The sequence below is a fragment of the Corvus hawaiiensis genome, chromosome 4 (genome assembly GCF_020740725.1).
Source record: "Corvus hawaiiensis isolate bCorHaw1 chromosome 4, bCorHaw1.pri.cur, whole genome shotgun sequence".
NCBI classification, from domain to species: domain Eukaryota; kingdom Metazoa; phylum Chordata; class Aves; order Passeriformes; family Corvidae; genus Corvus; species Corvus hawaiiensis.
The window spans coordinates 36501772-36522102 of NC_063216.1; the positions used below are offsets into that span (position 1 = coordinate 36501772).

The 20331-nt window shown below is 36.9% G+C and overlaps 1 protein-coding gene across 6 annotated transcripts in view; it reads left to right on the forward strand.

The window, feature by feature from the left end:
• Positions 1–20331, forward strand: part of ATP2B1 (ATPase plasma membrane Ca2+ transporting 1) — a 60855-nt gene that overhangs the window by 30356 nt on the left and 10168 nt on the right. For all 6 annotated transcript variants that reach the window (XM_048301423.1, XM_048301422.1, XM_048301424.1 and 3 more), the window contains exons 3-18: positions 823–1020; positions 1888–2142; positions 2223–2348; positions 2711–2854; positions 5689–5727; positions 6070–6231; positions 7582–7796; positions 8972–9214; positions 11558–11799; positions 14342–14579; positions 15461–15640; positions 15727–15814; positions 16109–16215; positions 18105–18296; positions 18490–18703; positions 18836–19047. In XM_048301423.1, the coding sequence (XP_048157380.1) occupies positions 823–1020; positions 1888–2142; positions 2223–2348; positions 2711–2854; positions 5689–5727; positions 6070–6231; positions 7582–7796; positions 8972–9214; positions 11558–11799; positions 14342–14579; positions 15461–15640; positions 15727–15814; positions 16109–16215; positions 18105–18296; positions 18490–18703; positions 18836–19047 (2855 nt within the window). The remainder of the gene's footprint in view (positions 1–822; positions 1021–1887; positions 2143–2222; positions 2349–2710; positions 2855–5688; positions 5728–6069; positions 6232–7581; positions 7797–8971; positions 9215–11557; positions 11800–14341; positions 14580–15460; positions 15641–15726; positions 15815–16108; positions 16216–18104; positions 18297–18489; positions 18704–18835; positions 19048–20331) is intronic.

Below are 20331 nucleotides of genomic sequence, written 5' to 3' on the forward strand. Positions count from 1 at the left end.
ATGCAGTAGCCTTTGGTGTAGACCCCTCACTCTTGTCTGCCTTGTTTCCCTTAAGGATGGTACAAGAATTGAGACAGAGGAGGACTCAAATATGCCATATAAGAAAAAAGATAGATACAAAACTGAGGTGACAGACCCTGCATAGTTCTAAACATGGGCTTCTCTCTGTGTGAGAGGAGATAGAAAGTGAAGCTTCAGAAGAGCAAATAACTACCACCAATCCAGGTGGAAGCAGCATCTTTCCACATGATGCCTGCAGAGCTTCAACAACTTTTAATAGTACTTTATATAAAAATTAATATGGAAATATAATAATTATAATAGTTACATTATTAATTATAATATCTCATTATAAATATTACATTACTTTTAGGATCCTAGGATGTTGTCTCTGAATACAGAATCCCTACACTGGGAACCAGAGCTGCCTTCACGGGCTGTGGTCTTGCTAAAGCTTTATGGTGCTACTCAGTCTCAATAGTAGTAACTCTACTAATGATCTTGTCTTGCAAACTTGTTTACTTTGAACGAAGGTATGTGTGTTATTATTACTCTGTTCCTATGTCATATTAAGTGACATATTAAGCAGGTAGACCATCAGCTTTATTTTGGCAAGGTGAGAATTATAAAATATAGCTGGCATTCTATAGTGATTCTGATTTAAGGATATTACTTATGTTATTACATTTGAGATATGGCTTTTTGGTATTGTTACTGAAATATGGAGTGGGACTTGATTCCATGAGTGGGAAACCTCAGTCACTTCTAATGTGAGGGTGAAATGCATGTAAGTGTCACTAACTTTGTCTTATTGTTAAATAGGTTTAAGTGGAAATCCAGCAGATATAGAAAGGAGAGAAGCAGTTTTTGGGAAAAACTTTATACCTCCTAAAAAGCCAAAAACATTTCTTCAGTTAGTATGGGAAGCACTACAGGACGTTACACTAATTATATTAGAAATTGCAGCCGTAGTATCCTTGGGCCTTTCTTTTTACCAGCCTCCAGGAGGAAATGAATCATGTAAGTAAACTTCTTAAAAAGTAGGTATCTACCTTTATTATACTACTGACTTTCCTGGTTCAACATGTCTATACTGTAAATCTGATGGGAGACAGTAAGTCAGTGGAAAAGCAGCTTATTGTTCCTTATTGAGAGCACATTATTAAAACTCTAGCTTGCCTTAAAAGGGCAACATGAGATTTCCTTGGTCATGATCGGTATTATTCTGACCAAAATAATGCCAAAGGTAAATTGCAAGCAGGAGAAACAAGGGGACTTGTTTGAAATCCAGTCTCTGTGCAAGTGGTTTGTTGTTGTTTTTTTTTTTTTTTTTTTTTTTTTAGCTTTGCCTCAAATATTTAAGCAATTTATAATTTGAAGTCATGGGCTTTCTTTGTGGAGTCAGCAAGTCCTTAAATTTTCCTTGATTTGCAATATGACACTGGTAACTTTCTAATTTAAGAAATGAAGCTATGTTTATACTCTAAACAAAAAATAGAGGGATTGGGCCTTCATTTAACTGAATTTTTGCAATAGCGTCTGGCTTGCTAAGACAAACGTAAAGTGGGATATGTTGAGAAAGTAGAAGGTTGTTAACCAGTCTGGCATTCTTATGCCATCATTTAACAAAATAAAGACAGGTAACTTTCTCTATATCAACTTCTCATGTGTTCAGATAAGCAGGGTGGTTTAACTTCCTCAAGTTGCTCTAGCTTTCAGGTTCTTTAGCTTCTTTGTGTGCTACCCTTATGGAAAATGAAGGTAAAATTGCAAAGAAGGGTAGCATGGAAAGTGTTTAGCAACTATTAGTTTTTTCTGTTTGCTAAAACTTTTCATTGTTGAAATATCTTTGTGAACTTTCTTAAATCTATAACCTGTTTTCTGCAGTATGTGGATCAGTAAATGTTGGTGAAGAAGAGGAGGAATCTGAAGCAGGTTGGATTGAAGGAGCAGCAATCCTCCTATCTGTAGTTTGTGTGGTATTAGTAACAGCTTTCAATGACTGGAGTAAAGAGAAACAATTTCGGGGATTGCAGAGCCGTATTGAACAAGAACAGAAATTCACAGTCATCAGAGGTGGCCAAGTCATCCAAATACCAGTAGCTGACATAATTGTTGGAGATATTGCACAAGTGAAATATGGTAAACATATTTTTAAAGTTGAACTTTCTTTTATTTTTAAAAAAGGAACTGCAGTCAACATACCCAGTGATCTCTCGTAGGTGACCTTTTACCGGCTGATGGTGTACTCATTCAAGGGAATGACCTCAAAATTGATGAAAGCTCACTGACTGGGGAATCCGACCACGTTAAGAAATCTCTGGACAGAGATCCTATGCTGCTGTCAGGTGTGTAGTGTTTGTCAATTTTTCAATAAGGTAGTTTGTTTCTGAAGTAGGCTGATTATTTAAAATTCTGAGGTTAAAACTAGCAAATTGTTTTTTTGTCTAGGTTGACTCCTAAAAGTATCCCAAACCAGTACAACAAGTACAAAACTTTGTTGGAGTGATCAGACCCATAAAACTGTCTTTTGTGTAGTTGCTTATGGGTTTACTTTCCAAATAGCTTTGGCAGCTAAAGCTTTAGGGGAGCACATGTACATATACACATCTCAAGGTTTCATCAAAGTCAAGTTTGGAAACTTATTTCCTTGTGTGCTCTGCCATATAACTGCTCAAGTCTCAGTGGAAAACCGGATTCAATCTTTCAGGTACACATGTGATGGAAGGCTCTGGAAGAATGGTGGTTACTGCTGTAGGTGTGAACTCTCAGACTGGAATCATCTTTACCTTACTTGGGGCTGGAGGAGATGAAGAGGAGAAGGAGAAGGAAAAAGAAAAGAAGGAAAAGAAAAGTAGGCATAATAATCTTGAATACCTTGGCGGGCGAGTGGGGATGGTGGTGAACTTTTGAATGGTACTGGATAAAGGCATGTTCCAGTCATCCAAAGCCAGAAATCTTTTTATAAAACTCATACCTTCTGTAGGTTTCACAGGAAAAAAAAACCAATGCAGGTCCAGTGACCTGAGAGTGCACCACTACTACTAACTTTTGTCACATGTAATTTAATTAAACTTCAGATCTCATTGATCAATCAGAGTTTGGAAAGTTTGCAATTCCTAACCAGCCATACATACCATGTATAAATAGTTAAAACTGTAATCTTGTGTAACTTCAAGGTGCACTGATGCCTAATAGCAAATACTTGTTTATGGAAAACAAGTTATGTAGTTCAACCTAATAAGTATCTAGTTCTGCATTTGACAGATAGAAAATGCCCCTTATAGGGAGTTTTTCCATAACACCTGAAGGCGAGAAGCTTAGGTCTTTCATACTGCTGAGCTTGTGGGTAACTTAGACATATCTGACTGATGTTAAAAAATGAGCACACAGCTTCTTCTGCCATTTCTTTTCTTCAGAGTAGAAATTTTAAATGCTCAGAGATATATGCAAGGCAAATTCCTAGTGGCACTTTCATGTAATCTTTATTTTTGGAAGGATGAGAGGCTTGTAACTGAGCATATTTTGGAGCCCTTCTGTGAAGAGTGAAATGGGCTGTCTTCCTTATTATAAGGTCACTTATCTAACCTTAGCCTTTATCCTGAGAATCAAAGCTTAGAAATGTTATGCAGTAATGTTTTGGTACTAGCGCTCACAAGGCATGTTCAGGACTGAACTTCATGGTGAAAATTTTTCATGAAACAGTCATGAAGTCTTCTGGATGGAACTGAGTCTACGGCTTCTTGGCACTAGAACCAAAAAAATAAATATAAACCAAAGTATACTATTTTTTATCAGAGAGATATGAGACAATAATGGAAAATTCATACAGAAATGTGTTTAAAGATCTCAGGACCCTTCAAACTCAACAGGCAATTGTTAAAATATGTGCTCTGTGCAGGAATTGGGACTAAAGTTTTTTTTGTCTTGTCCTAATCCACAAATACTTTACAATTCTGACCCTTCTTGAAACTTGAAAAAAAGTAGTGAGTTTCTTCACAAGTTAGAAAAAGTGTTACAAGAAGAATTGAAAATTCTAAGTTAGTTTCAAGCGCAAGTGTGATAATGAAGAGTAAAAGCTGACCTGCAGTGCTTGCAGGCATTAGTGTGAAACAGTTGGCATCCTGTGCTCTTCCCCATACAGAGGAAGGAGAAGGAAACAAACAACAGTACCAGCTGCTACGGGAGATATGGAGAGGACTATAGCTTTTATTAATACTCTGTCAGTTTTTATTGAATAGTAAAAGCAGAAGTCTCTTTGACAAGTAGTGTTTTGATGTATCCTAGGACCCAAACACTTGTGGGGTTTTTTTTTGTCTCCCAAGATAGACAGCTTCCTCTTTCCCTTAGGTTAGGTGCCTAATAAGATTCTCCGTGATAAAACTCAGGTTAAACTAAATTACCTTCTCTGTGAATGTTAAGGAGATTAAAGGGACTATATTTAGCTGGCTATGCACGGCCTGGTTCAGAGTGAAAGCAAATGTATGTACAAGGAGTTAGAAGTAACTCAAATGTAGAACTTCACTCTTGTAAGAGGAAGAGGGAAACTAGGGGAAAACAAGTACAAGATTAGGAAACAATGATGAGTTCTTAAGAAGTCTGAGGTGTCATCTTCTGGAGAAAGTGAACATGCTTTTTCTTCTGTTCAGCTGTTGTGAGAATGCTGGGAGAAATCTTATGTATAGAAATCAGACTGTGTCTACAGCAATACTGTAGTGGGCATATTAAATGTCATGCCAGACCAGGCTGCTTGATAATTTGATCTTCTTCTACCTGAATACTCTTGTAAATTTCAGTCTACATAGCCTAAGGCCAAAGACTTGGTGAATTACCAGTGATACTAAAAATGTCTGGGTTTTGTTCTAAGTTCCTCAATTTTGTGCTTTCATTTCAGGTTATCACAAACAGTAATTATAACCCTTGCTCTCTCTACTTAGAAGTAAAGTTTTTCACTTGCTAAGCCCCAAAAAACAACACATGATGTGTTGGTCTTCTAATTACCTTTAATATTTCACTTGTTAAATTCTTTCATTATTTCACTGTCCTTCTTTATGATCTCTTGTTGAACTCCATTTCTGAACACAGGTAGGAATGATATTTTATATGAACTTGAGCTGTTCTCTCAGTGATATATGGTATGTCGCCTAGACATTATGCTTATGTTTGTGTAAATAGGGTTAGCATAGATCCAGTAATCCAGTGCTGTACCTCTGCTAAGCTTTGCTGTGGATTTATGAATATTTTATACTACAGTGGCTTCTGCAATGTTGTACAAAAGCACTGATTCCCAAAGTGAGATCCTGCAGTTTATTTACAGAGGTAGTCAGATACTAGTGCACATATTGGAAGAACAGAGCAAGGTGGAGGCCACCAGAATCACTTGGCACAAATATCTTTCCTAGAAAGATGTGTCTTTTGTAACGCTTTCCTCACAAGCCATAAGTGTCAGTATCAGTAATTTGTACAAACTTAACCATGGTAGATTAACACTGCAGCTGTGTTGTATGGGAAAACTAAAGTCCAAAAAGTGACGTGAGCTGTTTCTGTGAGCTGACTTACACATTTTACTTTTTTTTTAATGCAGTTTCTTGTTTTGGCAGAGTAATGTAGTCATTATATAAAAACATATATAAAATAATGAATTCTGCACAGCCAGCTTAAAACACAACTTGTTCCCCTCTCTGACAGGTAAAAAGCAAGATGGAGCTGTTGAAAACCGTAACAAAGGTAAGTGCAGGTGCTCTTTCTTGCAAGTCTCTGTTTTCTAAGAGCGTAGGTGATGAATACAGACTTTCCTATAAAAATGCATATTGAATCCTTAGATCCAGAGTGCTTATGGTAAAGATGGCATAAGTGAATCTGCCCAAAGCAAATGCTTCACTGAACCTGGTATTCAAGCACCTATACACAATACACTTCTTTAAATATTCATGTGCAATATGGCCTCTTTGGATACAAGACAATATTCAGTACTATTATATTTAGTGGAGCTGGGTATTAAGCTCTTTAGGTATCCTTGATTTGTGAGACTCACCAATGACTAAACTTTTTTTTGATCTTAATTTCTAGCTAAAGCTCAGGATGGTGCAGCCATGGAAATGCAGCCACTGAAGAGTGAGGATGGTGGAGATGGAGATGAGAAAGACAAGAAGAAAGCAAACTTGCCAAAGAAGGAAAAGTCAGTTCTCCAAGGCAAACTCACAAAGCTCGCAGTTCAGATTGGCAAAGCAGGTACAATGTCTCAGTACTCTCCTTATGGTGATGTCATGTTAAAAAATGTTGGAACATGCATAGTTTGCAAGGACATAAAATTATCAAACCACTCAAGGCTGACTACTTAAGTGCAAAATCCTAATGCATGCAAGTATGCTATTGTGCCTGAGTATGCTGATGGCCTCTCAGGCTATGTCATGTGGATGGCTTTTATTTTTCCTTAATTTAAATAGATTTAGGCTTTCAAGTGTCAGCTTCTAGGAGAGGAAATTCCAGCTTCATAACATTTGACAACTGTTACGAAAGACCTTTTTAGGTCAGATATAGTATTTAGCAACGTACCAAGAGAACCGTAAGTTGAGTGAAGTTTGGAAAATGTGGTACTGTTAACCAGGTTATCTCTAGTACTTTCAGAGGCTTAGAATTTTCCACTTAACATGTGCCTTGCTGATATGTAACATTTTTATTGACTTCCTACATTTCTATCAGCTAATTTTCAGCTGCTTTGTCAAAATATTTGGTAGGTTGAAAGTAGACTAAAACGGCAATGAAGTTCAGTGTAAATTTTAGGCTATATTATCTAGTGTGTAGTGGTTTAATTCAAATATTTCAGGATTTATTTTGGTCCATGTAAAATTGATGAAAGATTCAGGCTGGAAGAATTTCAGGAAGATTTGGAGCCCAGCCCCCACAGCTCAAGAAGGGCTGGCTTTAGCATTTGCATCATTAGACAGTTACAGCCTGAAATGGAGCAATTGAACTTTTAGCTGTAGCACTCTGCACTTGTGTATGGCAGCGGTAATTTTTCAGTGAGATTAACAAATTCCATTATATGTTTACTGTAAAGTACTCTCCTTGTCAAACATTATTTTTTTTTCCCATATCTTCCAAGAGGTCTTGCTTTCCTTTATGTACCTTTTGACCCATTGCAGTTCCCCACACAGCTTTAATACTCATCTACTTCATGCATTTATTTTCCTGTCCCTCTGCTTTGAGACCGCACTGAAGCACTCTACTGAATCAGTCAGCATAAAACTGGTGAAGGACTCCTGAATTTTTTCACTTCTTACTCTGCTTAGTCAATTGACTTTACCTATTGGTCTGTCCTGTTACTAATTAACTCTATGCTTTTCAATTGAATTGAAGAAAAAAAGATTTCTGGAAATTTCTAGGTGAAATACATGAGGAAATACTTGCATTGGAGCCTGGAACACCTCTGAGAACTACCTCAATGTTTCGACTTGCCTGTTTAAAACCTTAGTTCTAAACTATCTTCTATAATGGCAGAAGTATCTGCATGTATCCCCAGTCTGTATTGCCAAATATTTGAGATAATTTCTTAAAACTGTTTATTCTCTTTTTAACAAGGTTTGTTGATGTCTGCAATCACGGTCATTATCCTTGTGTTATACTTTGTAATTGATACCTTCTGGGTTCAGAAGAGACCATGGCTTGCTGAATGTACCCCAATTTATATTCAGTATTTTGTGAAGTTCTTCATTATTGGAGTTACAGTCTTGGTGGTGGCAGTACCAGAAGGTCTTCCACTTGCAGTCACTATATCTCTGGCTTACTCTGTTAAGGTAAGTGGGTAGAGGGCAAGTAGATTTTAAAGGCAGGTGGGTGTATTGATCACCTGTTTAATGCAAACTGAGTTATGCTGCATCACAGATATATACATATATAAATAACAGACTGGAAAGAAGCTTTTCATGTTTCCGTGAGCTGCATGAGAATTCTCCTGTAGTACTTTTCTTCATCTTTGAATGAATTCACACTAACAAGAACAGTGAGCACTGCCCGCCTATTGTCACCAACTAAAGATGAATGGGTTCAGTATGTAGCATTATACTATTTGTTTACAATAAATAGATGTCTTAGAGTTTGTAAATAACAAATGCCTCTGTAAATCTGAACTTCTACCTAGCTAATGTGTTAAGCAACTGCTACGAAAGCTTCCAGATTGTTTTTTTGAAGACTGGATAGTGTAAAACATTTAGCTTTCTGTTTATTACACAGTATGTTTTTTAACTTAAGCTCTTTGTGTTCTTAATTTTCTTACTGCTTCATCATGCTGAGACTGATTATTTATCTAAAATCTAATTGTAAAGGCAATGGATGCTTAGGCTGTGTTCTAAATTCTTAACTTACAGCACTTACTAGGAGTGGCCTTATGGTGGTATTATTTGAACTTCATCTTCCTCTTAGAGGTGAAAATACTATACAAGTCTGTTAAGAAAAGAATTTAAAGGGATATTTAACCTATGAAACGCGTGTATTTTAGTTGAAACATTAGGCTTCCAGTTGGTATTTGATAAGTCTGAATCTAGGATCTTTGAAATCTGTATTATCTGATTGTCAGATAGATCAGATAAGCTGTGTTAGACTTTTCTTGTAAGCATAAAAATTTTCTGAACTTGTCTGGTAAAGCTCAAACCTTACCTCTCCTCCATTTCTAAATATCACCATAACCTGTTTGGTCCTAACAGTCTGAATGGTATCGGTAGTCAGTGTGACATGCAGTTTCAGGAGATTCAGGCTGTATTTATGTACCTTGTTCAAAATTAAGTTGACAGCAATTTAATAGACTTAAGGGAATCTATACTGAAAGTGGCAGCTGCAAGTTCTTCCTCTGCAATATGCCAGATGACTTCATGACTGAGTATTTTCTGAAACTGCTGTGTAAGACTGGACTCCATAAATGAGAATTTCTGAAGTAATGGTCATGGATTGCTGTTAACTGCTTTTATTTCCTTAGAAAATGATGAAAGATAATAACTTGGTGAGACATCTGGATGCATGTGAAACTATGGGCAATGCAACAGCTATTTGCTCAGATAAAACGGGAACATTGACTATGAACAGAATGACAGTGGTCCAAGCCTACATCAATGAAAAACATTATAAAAAAATTCCAGAACCAGAAGCTATTCCAGAGAAAACTATGGCTTATCTTGTGACAGGAATTTCTGTTAATTGTGCTTATACTTCCAAAATACTGGTGAGTGGATTTCTTCATTCCAATCAAGATAACTGAAAAACTTCCTCAAAAGATAGCCACATAGCAGTTTCAGTGTAAATGTGTGGCACAATGCAGCATAAAGTATTTCGTACCTGCTCTAAATTGCTCAACCATTCATTTGAAACTCAATGGAAAAAATAGCTTATTTCAATTAGAACTGATAATTCAAAGATACAATCTCAAGATAATTTCCTTTTAAGTTCACAGTTGTTTGTTTTTGTAAGTGAGGCTGTTTACCCCACTTAGAGAGTGTCTTGGCTGGCTTTAAGTGCTACTTGAAAATAAACATTAAACAATAAATATTTAAGAGTAGTACACTAAATAGAATATAATGAAAAAATGTAAGTACAGGTAAGGATTTTAAAGGATTTTTATTCCAGATGCTGTTGTATAAGTTTGTAAGCTTTAGAATTGTAACATATTTGCTAAAATCTTGTTTGAAGCTTGCAAAATATTTTGAAATAAAAAGAATAATGAACTGTTAAACATTTAAAATAGTGGATTATTTAACATTTTTTGTGCGTTATTTTTTAAAACTCTAAATATAGCTTCCTTGCTGTAGTTATTCCAACATGTTGTATAACTTTCATTCTTTAAGGCAGTAAAAATAATAAGTAGGATTTAGTAAATGAATTAGCATTTCAAGGTTTTGTAGAAGCCTCCACTATGGATGCTTTGTACACAAATAGCAGTGAAAACTCAGTTCAAAAGCTACTTATCAGCCAATAAAAATGGTACCTCTGCAAGAATTTCCACAATAGCAGTACTTGAGGCAGCACATAAAGTTTGATTTCTCTGAAACAAGATGGAAATATTCTAATGAGTTACAGTGTGCGAGGAGGTTCACAGTGTATTTTCTAAAGCTCTTTCTATATCAAGAAAAAGGTAGCTGCATGTAAACTGACCAAGTCCCTTATTACTACAATTTTAATTGAATTATGTCCACTGCAGTAGAGTTAGTCTGCTTTACAGAATCAGAGAGGGCTTCTCTTGAGAGAACCTCTGATCCACTCCTCCTGATCAAAGCAGGGTCGTCCAGAGCACGTTGCTCTGTACTATGTGTACTCAGGCTTCAGAATCAAGAAGTATGGAGCCTTTGCAACCTTTGGGCAGCCTGATCAAGTATTTGATCACCCTTTGAGTGATAGGTGTTTCCTTATCTTAAAATGGAATTTCAAAAGCTTCAGTATGTATCCATTGCCTGTTGTCCTCTCACTGGGCACCACTAGGAAGTCCGGCTAGACAGTCTTTGCCATTGTTCTACCCACCTGCCTTATTCAGGCATTTAAAAGCTTCTCTCCCAGAGTGTTGTCTTCTCCTGACTGAAAGGCTTCCCTTTCAGCTTCTCCTCATATGTCAGGTACTTGAGTCTCTATTATCTTTGTGTGCCATGGATGTACTTACTCCTGGATGTTGATATCTCTCCTACTGGGGAGCCCAGAACTGGACATCTTAAACTGCATGTTAAAGGGAACATTTTGAAAGTGCAAGTATTCAGTGCAGCCAAATTCAAAATCTTGCAGCTCTGAACAATGAAAATGGACCACTGTCTTATGATTAATGTAGTTCAGCTCTAGCCACCTGAGACATATCAGTTTGAGTAAGTGCTTCTCCCTATTTTGCCGCAAAAAAACCTGCAGTGTTATAGCTAAATAAACTCAAATATTTTGAGAGAAATACTCCTTTACTTCTAGGACCAGTATGTGCATATCCCACATTGTTGAGATAAGAAACCTTTTCTGGTATTAAAGGGTTGGAAACTTGTTTCTGAACTCTTTTCAGTTAAATAGGCCATGGCCTGGGAAACTGAACTTGTAGTGAGACTTAAGAAGCTTAAAGACTTAGTTTGTTCAGAAGAAGGCTAACAGGTGATGTGATCATAGTCTAAGTCATTGAAGAATTATTACAGGAGAGGATACTTTAATTTAGCAGAAATAATGCCATTAAGCTTGCTAAAGTCAGTATATGCGAACTTATCTGTACTTTTAAAATCCAAAATAATTGTTCAGGGTCTACACTCAATTGATCAGATAAATATCTCAAGTAATGGAAAATGCCTTTTAGAAAGGTCATGTTGGGATTGATACTAACTTAATGGGTGATTTCCGAAGGACTGAAAGATCCTAAATAGGTACAGAAGTTACTTTAAAAAAGCAGCGGTATGACTTTGGATCGTGACTCATAGGAATTTATAAAGTAATTACTGAAAAAATGAAACTTCCCCACCCCAGAACTAAGCTTGTCCTTCCTTGTTTTCTAAGTGCTGTGCTTCAGTGGTTTATAAGTTAAGCTAATCAGTGATGGTTCTTATTCTTCTTGCAGCCTCCTGAAAAAGAAGGTGGCCTACCACGTCATGTTGGAAATAAAACTGAATGTGCCTTGCTGGGATTGCTCTTGGATTTAAAACGTGATTATCAGGATGTAAGAAATGAGATACCAGAAGAGGATTTGTACAAAGTGTACACCTTCAACTCTGTTAGAAAATCGATGAGTACTGTGTTAAAAAACTCTGATGGCAGTTTCCGGATATTCAGTAAAGGTGCCTCTGAGATAGTTCTTAAAAAGTAAGAACGACTACTATTGTAATTCATCTCTTAAGTCTGGCTAAATGTCGTGACACATGGGGAGACTGACATGCTGAACAGCATTGCGACATAATCTGTGAAATACTTGTCTCTCTAATCACAGATAAGTGCAGCAGTCCTACCCTTGTGATTGCAGCTTCGAAGCTTGTCTCCTTCAGTTGTTTGACTTTCTACAGAAAGATGGGCCATCAGCACTTTAGTTACTTTACTTCAGCCCTACCCCTCACAAAAAAAGAGATGGTCTCATACTTGAGTTAAACTATTTTACTTTTAGGTGTGGTTGGTCAAAATGCTCACCTGTCTCCTAGTAAAATCCCATCAGTTGATATGCCTAAATTCCAGGAAGGGCTTGTACCTTCCACAAATGATAACTTTTAGCATATGACTGCTTAAACTGTGCAACTTTATGTTCAAGTTGATCATTTTAACAGGAGGTTGAACTTGAATGTTCGAGCAACTTGAGGGGTTTTAATGTGACAAAGCAAATGCTTCCTTATCCATCTGCCCATCTATAAAGGATTTATTACAATGAGATTAGGCTTAGTGAGTGATTAGGCACCACTGGGACAAACCTTTATAAGTGTGAAGTCAGCTGTGGTAACTCCTAACTAGGTGAGGAGAGACGTCAAACATGTATGCATCATGTTCTCTAGGAACAGCTGTTGGTAGCCAGACCCATTTTGGTTCTAATGTCAAACTGGTTTTAGTCTGAGTGGCACATAGATTATATTCATCAGTTTAACTTACTTTTTTGCTTGCTAATAGCTCCCCAAATCATTATCTAGGAAAGTACTAATGTACTAAAGAAAAAAGATTAGATCTTCCTTCTCCTCAACTTTTGTGCTGAGAGCAAAAAGTCAGTCTTTAAAGAGCTCTTGTTCTTCTTGGTATGGAACTTAAAATATGTACTTTTTTGTGTAGCTAAATTTTTGAGCAAACCTCATTAATGAGGTTGACTTAATAACTGAGATAAGAAAATAAATGTTAAGGACATTTGGCAAAGAACAAGAAAACCTAGACTGACTTGGATATTATTGTAATACAATCCAAATAGGAAACTACTTCAGAGTATGCACTGAATAGGAAAAACACTTAGCCATCAAAAGCTGCTTCCTATGCAGTACTTGTAACCTGGTTTTTCTGTTGTGCTGCTCCTTCTCTATTATAACATATATAACTACACTTGAATGCTGAAACTTAAACATGAACATTTATAAGACATAAATGAGTCACTAAGAAGTGTAGAAGAAACTTTGCAAGTAGAGCAGTTTCTTTTTTTTTTCCTTATCACTATGTCAAATATTTGAAGTGTTTCAATGCAGTCTTTGCATAGAACTTATTTACATGTACTTAGTCATTTTAGAATGTTTGAATTTGTCACCAAGCTTTATGATTGCAGCTAACACTAGATATCCTTAATGATTGCTGACATTTGAACAGATAACCAGAATCAGAAAATTCACATGGACTTCAAACTTCAGTTATGACATAAATTTTGAAGCTCTAAGGGACTGCTTCATTTCAATTTTCTGTATGAGGTGGAAGCTTTTAGGAAACTCCCTAAGTCCTTGCACTAAACACTTAACTGTAACAGTAGTCATCTTTGCAGATCTGCAAGGTGTGAACTTGATATTTAATAAAAGTCATGAATGGTTTTTTTTTTTTTTCTGGTGCTGTATTAGTACTAATTTGTAAAACTAATGCATAATGGTGTTACTTTATGGCAAAACTTTGTCTAGGACACACAAACAAGACTAAATTTCTTGTTCAAAATCATCTGTAGTGTTATATTCAATATTGGTAAAGTATATATGCTGTCTGTGAAAGCAGTGGCATCTTTGGACTGAAGAAACGTAACTAAGAGAGCCTGTATTGAAATGCTAGAGTGCATAGTGGTGCATCTAGTCTCTTATACAAACATTTTATTCAGTTTAAGTATCTGGTTTTAATTTAATATTTCACATTGTCTCACATACCAGATCCTCTCTGAATTCTCTGCACTTCGATTGCAGGGGGTAGGGGAAAGGCTGCAAACCTTTCTGTTCTGAAGGGCAGCAGTCCTTGAGGTTTGTTTATTGTGCTGCAAGTTTAGTGCTTGCAGCTGTTTAAGCAGCATGTGCATGTTCTGAAAGTGTACTTAGTTCTGAGACTGTTGCTGTTAACAAGGTGGGATTATTTTGTCAAACTTGAAACTGGATTGCCTGACCCAACCAGTGCAGACACCAGTCTGTTTATGTACAATGGAGAAATGGATACTTCTGGGATGTTTGTATGTGAAATTCATTGGGCATTACTTTCATCCTAGGATGACTGGCTCAGCTAACTTTCTACAGAAAGTATGTTTTGCAACTGAAGAAATAAGGTATATGGAGAAGATTACCTTAGAGATGCCACTACTGGCTTTTTGTGTGTGTGTAGCAAAAACAAAGGTTATAGAAACTTATTGGAGTTCACTAATAAGCCAAAGAGTGGGTTGAACTTCTGGTTAAAATTGGATAACTCTTTAAACCTTTCTTTCCAGGTGCTTCAAAATACTGAGTGCTAATGGAGAACCAAAGGTATTTAGACCTAGGGACCGTGATGATATTGTGAAAACTGTAATTGAGCCAATGGCTTCTGAAGGTCTCAGAACCATCTGCCTGGCATTCAGAGACTTCCCAGCAGGGGAGCCTGAGCCGGAGTGGGACAACGAAAATGATATCATTACTGGTCTGACATGCATTGCTGTTGTTGGGATTGAAGATCCTGTGAGACCTGAGGTAGGGTCACCAGCTAAGCTGCAGTGATTCTGTTACATGGGATTCGTGTTTTTCATCATGCAGAGTACAAGAAGCTGAACTGCTATTGTATGCCTTAAGCATAGTTAATAAATGAAAATCTAATTTCTTGAAGGGAAAGTTAATGGAGCTATAAAAGCTGATTAAAACTACTTAATGTCACTTATGCTGTGTTACTGAAGCTCTGTACAAAGTAATAACTTAAGGTGCTTACTATGCAGGGTCTCAGCAAATGAAACAACTTGTTATGTTTTTACCACTTGAAATATTAGGACTTCTGGCTTGGATAAGATTAGCCATTGTGCTTTTTACCAGCTTCTCATAGGGAATGATGGAGGAAGGTGAGCTTGTCACCTGAGAACTGAGGGCAAGGAGTTTGGCTTGTGGTTGAGGTGTAAGGCTTTTCAATAGTGAAAGCTTTAATGTCCCATGTACGAGGAAATCAGGGCTGATCTACACTATTGTCACTTTACAGTAAAGGTCATGGGTGAAGCAGTGGAGTATGAGCTGTAGTTTATTTCACATAATCATAAATAAAATGCCAGTATTCAGTACAGTCTAATATGTTATGAAGATTTTTGTAGTATTTTTGAGTACTGCAGTATTTGAAAAATTGCAGAAGGGAGGGGAACTGACAAAACAGAGACGAAACCTCTTGCCAGAATTGCCAGTTGTGTGGCTTTTATGAAAAGAATTGTGGTCTGTTACTTAATTTTTTTTTTAAATATTCCATAACAACAGTTTTTATTTTAAAATAGCAGTTATCCTGTACTGAGCCATAAAGATTCCTTTCACTCACGTGTCTAGATTTATTTAACTAATGTACAGTCTCTGAGCCTGTGGGGTTTTTTTCTTGCTTACAGGTACCTGATGCAATAAAAAAGTGTCAACGTGCAGGCATAACTGTACGTATGGTCACTGGTGATAACATCAACACTGCTCGTGCTATTGCATTAAAATGTGGTATTCTGAATCCTGGTGAAGACTTCCTGTGCTTAGAGGGCAAAGACTTTAACAGGAGAATACGCAATGAAAAAGGAGAGGTAAGCATACTGACTGTGTCATCAAGTGGATCAACAGATATTCTGTCTCCTAGCTGTGTGAAATACAACCAATGTTCTTTCTGCAGATAGAGCAAGAGCGAATAGATAAAATTTGGCCAAAGCTTCGTGTTCTTGCAAGATCTTCACCCACTGACAAACACACTCTAGTAAAAGGTAGGTAAAAATTCTCTGAGCTTCTAAGTAAAGCTAGATTTTTTTTTTCTTGTGCTTCTAGGAAAAAAAATTAGGACTGAACCATGAGAAATGTCTATGAAGTTGTTTCCAACAGATTTTTTTCTTCCTGCTTGAGAAATGGAGCCAATGAGACCTTTTTTTGGTGACTGTTGTTTTTGTTTGTTTGTTTTTGTTTTATGACTGACAAAGACAAAAACTGGGTTTCTCTTTCAGGTTAAGTCTTTGCTGTGCTTCAATTTAGAACTGTAACACTTCTATGGCATTTTATTTTAGGTATAATTGACAGCACTGTCTTTGACCAGAGGCAAGTTGTAGCAGTAACTGGTGATGGTACTAACGATGGTCCAGCTTTGAAGAAGGCAGATGTTGGATTTGCTATGGTATGATTTTTTTTTTTCAGTCTTCAATATTTTATCAATAACTTATCAAATCACTTAAGATTAAAGAACCTTATTTCATGAGGCTTATATACAACTGTGTCAATTAAGTCAAGATTCCAACCTAATAATGTTTTTATTTGATGGAAAATAAATATGAATGGTGAATGTCCTTGTGGCATTCACCATTGAATAAAACTTTGAAAAATGCAGATTGCCTATTACTTGCAAATTAAAAATCTTTTACTCAAAACCTTGTTGCAAAGTATTGGAACAGAATACTGAAGATTTCTGAAACATTTTCAACATAAAACAAAGTCACTTTAGGCAGTAAATAGCATACTATGTGTTGACTTTGAGCAAAGCTTATATGCAGTATGGAATGAGCTTAATCATCTGTTTCCCCTTAAAGGATACATAGGTACAGGGGGACCATAGTGAAAGGGACTGCCAGTTGATGTTTAAAATGGCTTTGGAGGCCATATCTAGTACATCTGAAGTACAACTGAAGCAACAGAATTTTATGACAGTGTAGGATCTGCACTTGTCTGGATGATTCGTTAGATTACATGGCTTTCTCAGCTACCCTTTCCCGTGGCTGCCAAGCCATGTCCTGGTTTTAAAGTGCTAATACTGGATGGCCTCATGCCTTAAGTATGTGGGTTTCAGCTTTCTTTCAAGACACACGGTAGGACAGAGTCCTCAAGCTTCTTTTTGTCACAGGATTCCTCCTCAGCCTTAAATGTAATAGGTACACTTTGGTCTTGGCAGGTAACCGTAGCCTTAAAGCATTTGAAGGGAAAGAAAAAATGAAGACCACACTCTTCCTATGCCACATGCAGAAAAAGAAACACTGAGTCAGATTCTACTCCTGAGAGAAAAAATGGGAAAGAGATTTCACATCATTCTCAAGGAGCTTTCTTCAAAAACATAATTTAAAAATTTGACAGCTGCATATGAAATGTTTTCTAGACTATAGCAATCTTGTCTTAGCAAGTATTCTGTGCTCTGGTATGGTACACCTGCTGTAGTTGCCACTGTCAGGGGCAGATTTGTTTATGTTTTAAATGTTTCCTTCAGTTGCTGTGTTCATCCGTGTAAGGAACTATCTTCTCCAACTGCTTATCTAAATAGCACTTAAAATATACCACCCAGTATATGATATCTAAAGGTACCTTTTAAGGTGTACAAATAGCTATGCAGGTGACTCATTTCCTTGACAAAATAATATATCAAGAATAAGAATTATTAAATTTGCTACTGATTTAGTGGGTTTGGAATGCCAAAAGAAAAAGAAAATCTTTGAAGTAGCTGTCTTCAAGCGTCATTACACAGAACACAACACTTTGGATACTGTAGGAGACTAGAGGTGCTTAAAATTTAAGAATGTCTTGTTGCATTGCAATGCCTATGCAATGACATTGCATATTCTACTGTGCAGTGCCAATGCCCTTCTGCAAAAGGTTTTCGGTAATGTTTATCTTTCTACTGTGTTGCAAGCACAAGTGTTGCCTGCTGCTGGAATCCATACAACAAATGGATTTGGGCAGAGCCTGAGCTGTTGCACTGCACCATCTGGTGGCCTTCAGCTTGAACAGGGTTCAGTAACATTTCTTCGGGAGAACTTAATATGTCTTTACTGTCAACTCTCAAATTCATATTATGGTCTTTATTTTAAAGACAACTTAATTTTGTTTGCTAGTTTACATTTTCCCATGCTTGAGCAGAACTTGCAAGTAGAACTTGTTTCAGTAGGCTTTTAGATGCTTACATTAAAGGAGTCCTTCAGACGTGGTGCATCCAAGTGAATGCTGATTAAGGACATGATAGCTTTTGTCATAAGAATTCAGTGCATCCTGTTATATTTCGTAATGTTTTTCCTTTTCTACCAGGGTATTGCTGGAACAGACGTAGCTAAAGAAGCTTCTGATATTATCCTTACAGACGACAACTTCACCAGTATTGTTAAAGCAGTTATGTGGGGACGAAACGTCTATGACAGTATCTCCAAATTTCTTCAGTTCCAACTTACTGTCAATGTGGTAGCAGTAATTGTTGCTTTCACAGGAGCTTGCATAACACAAGTACGTACCAGTGGGGGATGGGTCCAGCTAATAAAGTTTTAAAAAGTCATGATTGATTTGAGTTCAAACTTCCAGTTCAATTGTACCAAAGAACATAATGCTCTTCAGAACATGCCAATATTGTATAATAAATGCCTTTAATAGCTGTAACCTGTGCACTTCTATTGGAGAGTTTATGTATCTATCTTTATAGGATTCTCCACTTAAAGCCGTGCAGATGCTGTGGGTAAATCTCATAATGGACACATTAGCTTCTCTTGCCCTGGCAACAGAACCACCCACTGAAGCTCTTCTGCTGAGGAAGCCTTATGGTAGAAACAAACCTTTGATTTCTCGTACAATGATGAAGAACATTTTGGGTCATGCATTCTACCAACTTGTAGTGGTCTTCACGCTCCTGTTTGCTGGTAAGAACACTGAGGCTTTACAGAGTTATTCTGAATGCTGTAGAGAGATGAGATCTTAAAATTATTTTTTTGTTGTAGTGTGTGTGTATAAAGACACTAATTAAGCTGTTCACAAATGCCTTTTATATACAGGTGAGAAAATTTTTGATATCGATAGTGGAAGAAATGCACCTCTGCACGCTCCTCCTTCAGAACATTATACTATAGTATTTAATACATTCGTGATGATGCAGCTTTTTAATGAAATTAACGCCCGAAAAATTCATGGTGAAAGAAACGTTTTTGAAGGAATCTTTAACAATGCTATCTTCTGTTCTATTGTGCTGGGGACGTTTGTTGTGCAGGTAAGCAGATTCTTGGAGAGGGGGGGGAACTGCATTTAGTACACTGATGTACTTGCTTACCTGGGAAATGCCAATCAGCTAGCACCAGAGATCTAATTTCTGCATTGTGGAAAACCTTCAGGGTCAAGCACACAATAAGTTAGTTGTAAGTGCAGCTTGATGGGGTTTTCGGGTAAGAACTCTTTAAAATTGGTAATGCTGGAATGTAGTATCTGTAGTTACCTTTTGAATTTTCTAGCTCTTCAATTTTATCTTAGTCTTCTAGTCTCTTGGCAAAATATGAAGACGTTATATGTGACAGCTGTTCATTCATCCCTTGCCCCTAAATCTTCCTTATAATATTTGCCTGTGTATCTGAATGAGAGTCCATTTAAACAATTACAGAAAAGGTAAAATTTCTTGTATTTTTTTAATGAGGTTAGGACATGAATAAGCTTTAGAAATTTAAGTATCAGTTTTTACCTTACTGGCACAGGAATCAGTGATACCTACTGTTAAATATTGTAGAGGTGCTGTTTTAAGTGAAAAAAACCTGATGCCCAGGGACATTCTGTTGGGGCATGTAGGGGAATTCATAAAAGCTAGTTAGTTAACTCAGTATATGCTAACAAAGCAAATGAAATTATCTTCCGTTGATGGGTTCACATGCTGGTGTTTAGAAACACCAAGTTAAAACTGAATCTATAGAAAATCATTTACAAGAAATGTTTTCACTCTCTAAATAGCCTTTGCTTTAATTAATCAGAAGAAATAACAAACAAATCAGTATACCCATTTTCATTTTGGATTAAGTTATTTGGGATATATAACCTAAACATTAAGCTACTCCTTAGACTTGATAATTCATGAAGCTGATGGAAATCATTTCAGTTCAGACATTGGAAATGTATGCACTGCTGCTCCACATTAAGTCAGGGCACTTTCTCAGGTTTAGATTTTTATAGATGACACTTCTTCAGAAAGCTACTCTTGTTTTTGGGGTTACATATGCAGCAGATTGACCATTGTTGTGCAACACTGTGTTCCCTTTATAAATTTGGCAGACTGAATGCATTCCCAACTCCTGATTTGTCATTTCAGTGTTTTATTCTGAGTTAATAACAGGAGATACTCTTTGCCTTTTCAGCTGGCAGGTGTCCTACTTAATGGTCAATACTGTCTCCCTTTCATGCCTGCCCTGCTACTTTGAATTGTTGATTCTCCAGGGCAGACTTTCACGCATATAATTCCCATGCAGAGAGACACCTTGCTCATTAGGGCCCATACAGCTTGTTGTTACAGCTA